Source organism: Botrytis porri, assembly GCF_014898465.1.
Source record: "Botrytis porri strain MUCL 3234 chromosome Unknown BPOR_002, whole genome shotgun sequence".
NCBI lineage: Eukaryota > Fungi > Ascomycota > Leotiomycetes > Helotiales > Sclerotiniaceae > Botrytis > Botrytis porri.
The window spans coordinates 1883961-1894498 of record NW_024066076.1 but is presented as its reverse complement, the minus strand read 5'-3'; the positions used below and the strand labels follow the sequence as shown (position 1 = coordinate 1894498).

Genomic DNA, 10538 nt, shown 5'->3' with positions numbered 1-10538 from the left:
CGAAGTTAAAATGCCAGCTATCCCATGTTTTTTGCTAGGGGGGACTGCAGGGCCCATGCTCCACCGGTGACCGGTCTGCATAAGTATTAAGATCACGTTTCGTCGTAGAGAATGAGAACTTGAGAAGGGACCGGGATGAGTAATGCTCCACTCGATGATCCGCTTTCCAACCGCTTTTCAAAGGGAAGTAAGTATGTACGTGAGTTCAAGTGTGGCCTGGTGCAGTGGTGAGGGAAGTTCTCGAATCTCAAGTTGTTCTCCTCTAGGATTCTAGCTGTAAGTAGGTGCCCGAGGGCCAAGATATCATATCCATCTTCCTAGTCGCACAGGGACCCCGACTAGGGATGAGAATATCCTTGTATCCTGATTCACAACGAAACCCCTCATATGCATGGCTCATGGCTCATGTCTCATGTGTATGCGAGTGTGTTAAGCTTCTCCATATCCACGATGATACACCCGTTTTCTCGATCGACTTTTGTCCGTGTGACGTCAGGGGAATTGGAGAATCCCATGTTGGAATAACTGGGTATCTCCATCTTGGGCTTGGGGTGGAGAGTATAATGAGAGACATTATTGTGACTCCTTCGGTTTCGACTTTGATTTTATTTTGACTCTCTCCGTAGGGGGAGGAAGGAGAGGGAGATCACATGCATCACTTTATGGATAACTTCATTTCTTACATAACATTTTAACTTTGATACTTTCATCTATGGAGAAATTGCTTTGATCTGGATTCATCTCGATTCCAATCATTCTCATCAGAAAACTCCCAAGATCTACGGCGGCACTTACTGATCAATTATCTGCCGTTTGGGGGTGGCGTCGGGAGAATAGCCAAGGATACAAATTTCAAGACTACTCGAGATAAATCATAACATACAGAGAGGTACACATACAAACAATAATATAACAACAACAACAACAACAACAACAATAACAACAACAACAACACACACAGACAGTCCATCACACACACACACACACACATACACACACACATACACACACACATACACACACACATACACACACACACATACACACACACATACACACACACTTACACACACCTCTTCCCTTTTTCATTTAAAAAACTTTAAAGGGTCCGCTGCCCAGAAACCTCAATCCCTAAACTAAACTTAACGAGTGCGTGCGCGTTTCGGCATCATCGGCTTCAGTTTATCTATCTACGCAACAGATATCTTTCATACCATGTCCAAGTCCAAGCTTCTTGTTCCTGGCTGATGGAGCAACGGGTCCCCCCAAAACTGCGGATGATGGATCAGGCAGTCATCCGCACGTAATTATTTTGATCCTATCCCCTTTCAAGTAGCATTTCCTACTTTGGGCCATGTAGGTTGTCACACTGTGTAATAAGTAGGTATCCGCTCGGGGGTTTTCTACCGGGATTTGGGATTTCTGTCTTATTTTTATTTTTGAGATGTGTACGCGGTACATGCTGTTGTGTTTGTATAGGCTGTCGATGAGTGATTTGAAAGCCTAATGAATGGACCAGTACAACATTCTAATGTCAATAAATTGCTCGACAGTTGAAGAAGAAGAAGGGATCAAATGGTCGGAGGAATCTCTCCGCCACAATCATCCACATCCTGGAATATGACCCAAACAATCAAGACGATAGTTTTACACGCATATATCACATATATGGTAGGTAGGATCTTGGACGTTGTGTGACAATAGGTGAGTGTGGAACGCATCTATGTGAAGAGAAAGTTTCTTTCCAAAATTAAAAAAGTTGGCAAAAAGTGGTGGTCCGTACGAGTGACACAATCGGCGTCTATAGCAGAAGTCATCAAATCTCTGACCATTTGGCGTGGGGTAGAGGCGGAGATGGTTCCGTCGCTCCTATCTACCTATCGGAGGTTTTTGAATTGAAGGCGGGCGAGAAACTTCAACTTCAACGTCAAGATTTGCAGGTTAGAGGTAGGACGAAAGAGTCACGATGTTTTTGCGACGACGAGGTGAAAATTATATTTTGTACATGAGCCCGACATGACTTTTCGTGATATAAATTACAAGGAATCGAGTCTAGTTATTTAATCAATTGATACTGAATACGATGGATGTATATACGAATCTTAAAACCAAAACTCAAGAAAAAAGAGGGGTCGAGGTTACTAATAAAATCAACCCAATATCAATCTATCAATCCCTCAAACAATAGGCAATGAGAGCATAGCATCGCATAGCATATGCATCCTCGGATCTACGAGGTAAGAACGACTTGTGTAACCCAAGCATTCCACAAACCGACATTATCACACTCACCAGTTTCATCCAGCCTGTACTGCACAGGTGACACGGAATACGATACGATAGAGATATCTCCGCTGGCTGGCTGGCTGGCGCGCACGGTAGAGAGGTTGAGGGTGGGTGTGGTATGCATATGTATGGAAACGGATGCGGATTCCCGTGTTGTGGACAAAGAAAGGGTTGTGAGCGTAGAGGGAGTAGTGAGTCGTGAGTATGCACGGAGGAATATGGATAGGGGTGAGCAGATGAGATGTTTGATCCCGAGAGCCTTGTGTGGTACAGATTGTATGTGCGTATGTATATGTGTGTGCATGTATATGTGTGTGCATGTATATGTGTGTGTGCAGGTGAATAGGTAGGGTTGTGCTGAGAAACTGATCAAAATGGTATCTGATAGAGCAGCGGGAGAGCGAGGACCAAGATCCTCCCGGCTTCAGGACCCTTTCTGAGATATTGGTGCGAGGGCAAGATGGAAGAACGAAGCCAACCAAACGGATCAACGAGACGAGGTATGTAGAAGAGTGAATGCGGGAAAGTGGAGCAAAATGGAAGAGAAGCCGGTGGAAAGGAAGGAAGGAAGGAATGAAGGAAAAGAAAATCACAGGTCCTAGGTCCTCCTAGGTGTGGATGGTGTACCGGTACGTTGGCGAGGTAGATCTAGGGGTCTGGCTGAGATACATCGCGAGATCTACCATGTCAGCCTGTGAGATGGTTGGAAAATGTGTTCGGGGAGGGGTGCGTAGTGGAAAGTTAGATACCTCACACCTGGTGATGTACGATCTTACCTACGGGAGAGAGGATCTTAAGATGGGAAAGTTTCGTGCGGAGCGACTAGTTGGGTGGTTCAATTGGGAGATACGAATACGTTAGGTTAATAATGATTGAATTTCATATTTTTCCGATAGTATGGTTTGGATTTAGTTTACCGGTACTAGAGATTTTGGATTTGGGTTATGGGTGAGTTGAGTGGATGGATAGATGGATAGATGGTTCCTAGAGGCATACTATCTTTTATTTTTATCCCTCGGCTCTCATGTATCTATGACGGGACAATACGCTGAAACATGATGACTTCATTCTTCATGGCTTAACTTTTCATTCATTGTTACGCCCCGTGAAGAGGATCCTTTGCGCTTCGTATGGAAAAGTATCCTTCAGTATCAGTATCTGTGTAAGTGTAGGTAGGTATTGTAAGGTATCATCAAAACGCCGTGAAAAGATCCAAGCTGCACAAGGTATATCTACAGATCTCCCGATATTTACTTTTACGATATATATAATGTGTCTAACCTAAATACCAAGTACCTATCTAACCATTATACTTTGAGATGGGGAAGAAGGAAACATGATGCTGTGCAACATGTGCTTTGTACGGCGTAGACGCAATGTTTTAGGAACAAAGTGGAGTGGGGACATTTACCTTCCTCGCCTTCTACGTCGGGGAGAAAAGATAATATATTAATGGATATTTCGATTATGATATGACCCTGGTTTTTTTGGTTTTTGGGGAATGCTAGATATTAGATACTTACTAAGGAATATATTTGTAGTAATTATTATCATCATCATCATAACACGATGTTCAAAAGTTAAGTTTTCTTACTATTGACTTGGGAGATCTTAGATGAGAGTTTAAATGTGGTGATGAGAGAGCACGAGACCAATGGGTGATAGTATCGTATACCTAGGTCGCGAGTGGTGTGTTGAACCAGAAAGATTAAAAGGTGCTTGGGGAATTATTAAAATCGTTTCGTTGGGGGTTAGCTGCTTGCGGATAGAGAGATGGATGGATGGTAAAAGTTGGAACTGGGAAGGGAAGAGGTTTTGGGTTGGGATTCAAGTGGTAAAGTGGTAAGTTGGAATGGTTACGAATGTGTCAAATGCATTTAGGCCGATTACCAACCATTTAGTATGATTGCTGGGTAGGATGGGTAACAGCGATGAACAACGATTGGCAATGATGACTAGAGAGAGATAGCTAAGTAGCTCGGATTAAATAATTATCGGTCGGGATTTATTAGACGACTTCATTATTATACTTCTTTCGTCCGTCAGTCTGTCTGTGCCTGCCCGGGTACTCAGGCAGATTGAGTGACTGAGTGACTGAGTGACTGAGTGACTGGGTGACTGAGTGACTGAGTGACTGAGTGACTGGGTGACTGGGTAAATGGATCGTGATGTGTAGCATGGGAAAATGAAAATCATGTAGGTTCCTTCTTACACAGTACTCGTACAAGGAGGACATGCATCAAGGTGCGGTTGTATAGATTCGTTTGACGGATAAGGTTGAAAGTCGATACGATACTGTACCAAGAAGGACGACATAGAAATCTATCATTTAGTTAGTTAACCAGCAGTCGAGTACCTATCTACATTCTACATCCATAATTGGGTTTCCGATGCATCGAACTTGCTATCGGGCTTGGATGCAACTCAGCGACTTACCTGCCTATCTCACGGCTTTTAATTTGGCGCTTAAACCCAACTCAGTCAAGTTGGCATTCTTCATCCTCTGGCTTGGGTAAAGATTGTCATATATGTACCGTACACTCTGGTCTTCCAATACCCCGGTCGAAACCTTCAAAGAAAAAAGACATTAACATTATATACGAAGTAGACGATCCTTAACTTGGTACACTTATTTATTATATTACTACCTAGGTATCTAGTAATGATACTACCGTAAAAATCACATACCATCCCATCCCATACCACATCACACTACACCACACCACACTACACAATAACACATAATACAAACCCTTCTTTTGATTTCTTTTCCCCCCTTGTATTCTTTAGGGATATTCATCAAATTCCCACTTTCCCATCTGTGTGCCCCACCAACATTTCCAACATTTTTTTGATTTTTGAACCCTTCCCCTTCCTTGAACCCTTTTTGATTTGACCCTTCATTATTCATCCCTAGTCATCCCTGGTCACTTCTCAATCCCAGTTTCCACTCCCATTTATCCACATTAAAATTTAAAAAATAAAAAATAAAAAATAAAAAGAAACTAAAGCCAAAAAAAAAATTATATAATTTATCAACTGCTCAGGCACATTTGACTCTAAGGAAAGGGACCCATGTGTAATCCGTCCTAAAGCCAAATCCCATATCTTTCTTAAGAATCCCATCTTATCAATGACCCAACCATCCCCTCACCTCTTTGTATTCCGAAAAATATATCTCTGAGAAATTTACTTATTATCTCTCTCTTCTTGTACGAACATTCAATTCACATTGAACAGAAGAATAAGTCGACGAACGATCTCTTAATTCTTTACTTGCGAGATAAAAGATATACTTCCTCCCTATCAACACATACCATCCCTACCACCAGAAGATTAATTCGACTTTCATCACCTCACCTCCGTCAAACTTATCTACGGTACAATTCCATATCGCTGATATTCGCTACCTCGATACATCGCTATCTATCTATCCATCCACCTCCACAAGACTTCTACTCCAACCATTGAAGACTTCTTCCTGTCAACATCCTTCGAAAGAGATAGATATATTGACTCAATCCTATATCTTCACTCGTCAATCAATCAATCATATTTATATGCTTGTAATTGAGAATTGGAAACTTGTCAATTCAACTCAACATCTATATCATCGATATCCTCTTACCTCCCACTCTCACATGTACTCGAGATTGTCTAATTCAAGTTCGAATATCATTGTTCAATAAAGTAGCTTCAATCTTTGATCTCCTTTAATAAATAGTAGAATTTCTGCAATTCTCCTCAAATAACCAATACGAATTCCATTTCAATTCGCAATCCACCAGATCAATCACAATGTCTTTAACCCGAAGACCTAGTATAAAGGGCAGAGATTCCGTGGGTCGCGAAGTTTCCTTATTAAATTCCTCCACGACGGAAATGTCTCCATCTCCCGTATCACAATCTCAATCACAATTACCACAATTACCATTCCGACAACCTTCATACGATTCATACGGATCGCAAAGATTCGCTCAAAGATCTTACCCACCAAGCTCTCCGCACATGGTTCGAACGAATTCCAATGCTTCAATCACAAGTCTTACATCGGTACCAAGTTTATTACGCTCGGATTCTTACGATTCATATGAAGCTCGATCACCACTCACACCAACCTTTACACCAAACGCCCATGGAAGAAATCATTCTTTCACCGAGCAATATGTAAAGGAAACCCCATACTATGAACGTAATTCCATGGACGAATATCGTCCTTACTCCACACAAAAACCTTACCAATCAACAAACGTACAACAATATCCCGAAGAACAATATTATCATGAAGATTCTTACCAAGGAGTCACTGAACGCGGACCTGGAAAACGTTACTCATGTCGATACAAGGAGCTTCACAATTGCAATAAAACCTTCACTACCTCCGGTCATGCATCTCGGCATGCTAAGATTCATACTGCCGAAAAAATGGTGTGCTGCACATTTACTGGATGTATGAAGAAATTTACCCGAGCGGACAACATGAAGCAACATCTCGACACTCACTACAAGGACAAGCCTAGATCTGCATCGAGCAGCGCATCATCGAGTGGTAGATTGAATGGAAAGTCGACACTTACCATGCCTGCCAGAGTACAAAAGAAAGCTTCTCCATCAATCAACAACTTACAATCTCCAAGACCTAGGATGCCATCTCGAATCTCGACCTCTGAAATCCCCCCATTCGATTTATCGAGGGATCAACAACAGTTTCAACCCCAACAAGATCTTTTCTACGCTCAAATGGGATCGGGTCCTTCGCCTACCCAAACAGATTTCCAAAGTCTACCTACCAGGTCCAAGAGTCCCAATCGTTTGGATATATTAGCTCAAGCAGCATCGGAAAACATGATTTAATTGGCAATTCTTAATATCTTACCACTTATGAGATATTCAGAACAAACCAGAGTCATACAGAATCATAACTCTTGCGTTTGGATCACCGATTTTTCTCCCCGCACCAGTTTGTTTTCAGCATGTGCAGGTTATATTACAGTTTTGTGAATACTGCATGAAATGCTTCTCCACATCTCATCGTCTCTCGATTCTTTTGGCAGTTCTTGACTTCAAAACTGTTGTCATTGGATGAAAGGGATGAAAAGTGGCAAATATATATTGAATGCATTTGATACTGCATTTGGTTTTGGTTTTGGCGTTTTCTTCCCGTCGGTTAATCTATATGCCGTGGTGGTACCAATTTTTTTCGGATGGTCTCGGGCTACATCTTTATCTGATTCTTTCAATACTTATCGGGTATTCGGCTTGGGTGATGAGTGAGTTGGTGATGCAAAAGGTTACTTAACTTTTCCTTCTCAAGTATATACCATTTTTCTTTTAGAGGTTGTGTCTGTGTGGGAGGGGTTTCTTTTACAAAGGGGGGGGGGTTTTTTTTTTAACAGTATATACCATGATGATGCGGGTTCACGATGTTTTCTTTTTCCATGGTTTGGAAGGATAGAGATGAATTTGATTCTCTGATTCGATGGATTGACTTGGATCGATTCAATATGGATGATCAGTTGATGGGATGGAAGTAATTACATCACTTGTTTGATGTGGACGGGAAGGAGAATTAAGAGGGAAATTTTTATACCTAGGCTGGATGATCTGGATTGGGAATGGGAATGGGAAATTTCTATGGAATGGATGGCTTGGCCGGGGAATTAGGAAAAAAATATGATATAAAGGAGTTGAGGTTTTTCATTTGTCGCTTTTTTTGAGGTCTTTTTGAGTGTATTTTGGTACCTCACTTACTCGTGGCAATGGCAATGATACCAGGTTATACATGTCGTGTATGTATATGAGCATAAGCTTGTCTATTTAGGAGAGGAAATTGGATGAGATAAGATATATGGAATGGGATTGAAAATACGAAGGGAGGATGTTAGCGAAAGCTAGATATATATTACCAGCTGGGTTAGTTGTGGGGGTACCAGCGTTAGGTATCAGCGATTGGGTATGAATATAAATATCAATATAAAAGAGAAAATAACTTTAATGGTTTTTGATACTTTGTGATTGCATGAGGAGATTGTGAGTGAGTGGGTGAGTGTGAGTGAGTGTGAAGAGTGATGTGGGGAGAGGGGATGGGCTAGGATGGGATGGCGAGTATAAACGTGAAGGCGAGTGGAAGTGTGAGTGCGAGTAACATAAGTGACTTGACTTGTTAACTCAACCAATCCATTATATAGTACCTAGTATATTTCCTACTAATACGAAACTGATGGATTATTAGGTACGAGATAATCAATTATAGGTACTAGATAATCGATAATCGATATCAAGAAAGAGCATCGAATGTCTAGGTATAATGTATTGACTTCTATCGATGGAATTAATGTTGAGGTGTAGTATGATATTATTTCTGTCTCCTCTGGGCTCTGTAGAGAGAGGTATTTCTTCCTTGTCTGTTTTGGTAGAATCTGTTTCGTTTTGATGGAATTAGATGTGGATGGTGGAGTTTTGAATTGGGGGGGAGTGATTGGGGAGGAGGGATAGGGGAGGAGGGATTAAGGGAGGTAAAGGGAGGAGAAGGGAGAAGGGGGAAGGGAAAGGGGGTGAGGGTGAGGGTATTAATGTTTCAATGGGATATTTTATTTTTTGTGGTAAGTGTGAGGAGAGTGTGTGAGAGGTGATTGGATAGTGTGAGATTGGATATGAGAGATGGGAGAGATGGGAGAGATAGTTAGGAAATAGATTGGAAGATTGGATAGAATGACGAATATACTATGTGAAAACGGAAGAGATTGGATTATATAGTATAGGGAGGCGGAGGAGGTAGTGGAAGTCGTGGTGATGTTGATGATGGTTATTTGGGGATCGGATGGGATTATGAGAATGATGGGATGGGAGATAGATTGGGAGGAAGGTAGAAGGGCGAGATTGTTGTGGTATGAAGTCATATCTATTAGATATATAGTATCTTGTTTGTGAAGATGGTGGTTTGGAGATTAAGTGAGAATGAGGGGATGAAGTAAGAATATTGAAATGGGAACTGAATTGAGTGAGAGGGAAGGGTGAGATTGTAGAGATGAGAAGTCGTATCATCCAAGTATTTTGTCAAAGTCGAGTCCTATGGCGAACATTCTCGATGCTGCGATATACATAATGTAGCCCTTTCAAGAAGTCTTCCGCTGAATAATAAGTGAAGACAGAAATGAAATATATTAGGCAGTCTTTCAATGAACAGACTTCACTTCACTTCATAACAGATGACAATATGGGAATTGTAATTACAAACTTACAAACGATATTAAATTCCAAGGCAAAGAGCATCTTATCACACTTCGTCTCTCATCTTTCCTCAATAGGGAAACAGTCTTCAAATGTGAATAAATCACTTCGACAAAAGTCAGCTGATAGGTAGGTATATCCATAACTGGTTGAGGGAAGAATCCCCACGTGACGCACAAATATCGCTTCGCGTCGACTTCACAATACCCTCTGGACGAATTTCAGTTTTCCGAAAAAGTCTTTTACTCTTTAACAAACACGATATTATCTTGAATTGACCCATCATTTCAAGTAACAACTGTAAGTGGTTTATTTGTTTTTCTTCATCTTTGATGATTTTCTATGGATGTATAAATGATGTGCGATACTTTGTTTTGAGGGCATTCATGTCTTCTTCGGTGTTGGTGGCTTTGGTTGATTTTTGGAGTCGATATCGTTTTCAGATCCACTGCGATCAGAATTGAGAAACGCAATAGTGTTCGTTTTATCTTCCATATGATAAATGATGGGGATTATGTTCGATTACGCAACAATATGATATCATTCTTTAATTCTCCAGATCAAATTGAACGATGAAATGGTTCTTCAAGCAAAGGACTTGATTGCGATCGATGCGCGATATCTTCCGCCCATCAAGATACCTATCACATTTCATGCACTTTGCTCAGTTTCATGTTGAATACTTGCTAACCAATCCTTTCAATAGCTGTTCCTCGACTCATACCCTTCTACTTTACATACTCCAATCTGTGCTTCTTCTGGGGCATAAGTTGGTGCGCACTTTCTCTCCCCCCAAAACTGATCTTATGATCAGTAGTATTTGTTTTTTTACAAATACTAAATTTTCTTTATAGTCTACTTACTTCGGTAGTAGTCTCGCCCGTGGTTTTTCGAATCCGCAACCCGACGAAAGAGGAGCTCTCAACCGAGTTGTTTTTTCCAAGATTCTCTTCATTGAGTTTCTCACTTCCAAAGGGACGTTAGACCTTTTAGAATTTTTAAATCCCCCCCCCCCCCCCCAC

At 41.2% G+C, this 10538-nt stretch overlaps 1 protein-coding gene across 1 annotated transcript; it reads left to right on the top strand.

Moving 5' to 3' along the window:
* Positions 1-6084: 6084 nt before the first annotated feature.
* On the top strand, positions 6085-7140 carry EAF01_001580 (uncharacterized protein; the record flags this gene model as incomplete). Its single annotated transcript, XM_038909830.1, has 1 exon — positions 6085-7140. The coding sequence occupies one exon, from the start codon at positions 6085-6087 to the stop codon at positions 7138-7140; it is 1056 nt and encodes a 351-aa protein (XP_038774642.1).
* Between the last annotated feature and the right edge of the window lie 3398 nt (positions 7141-10538).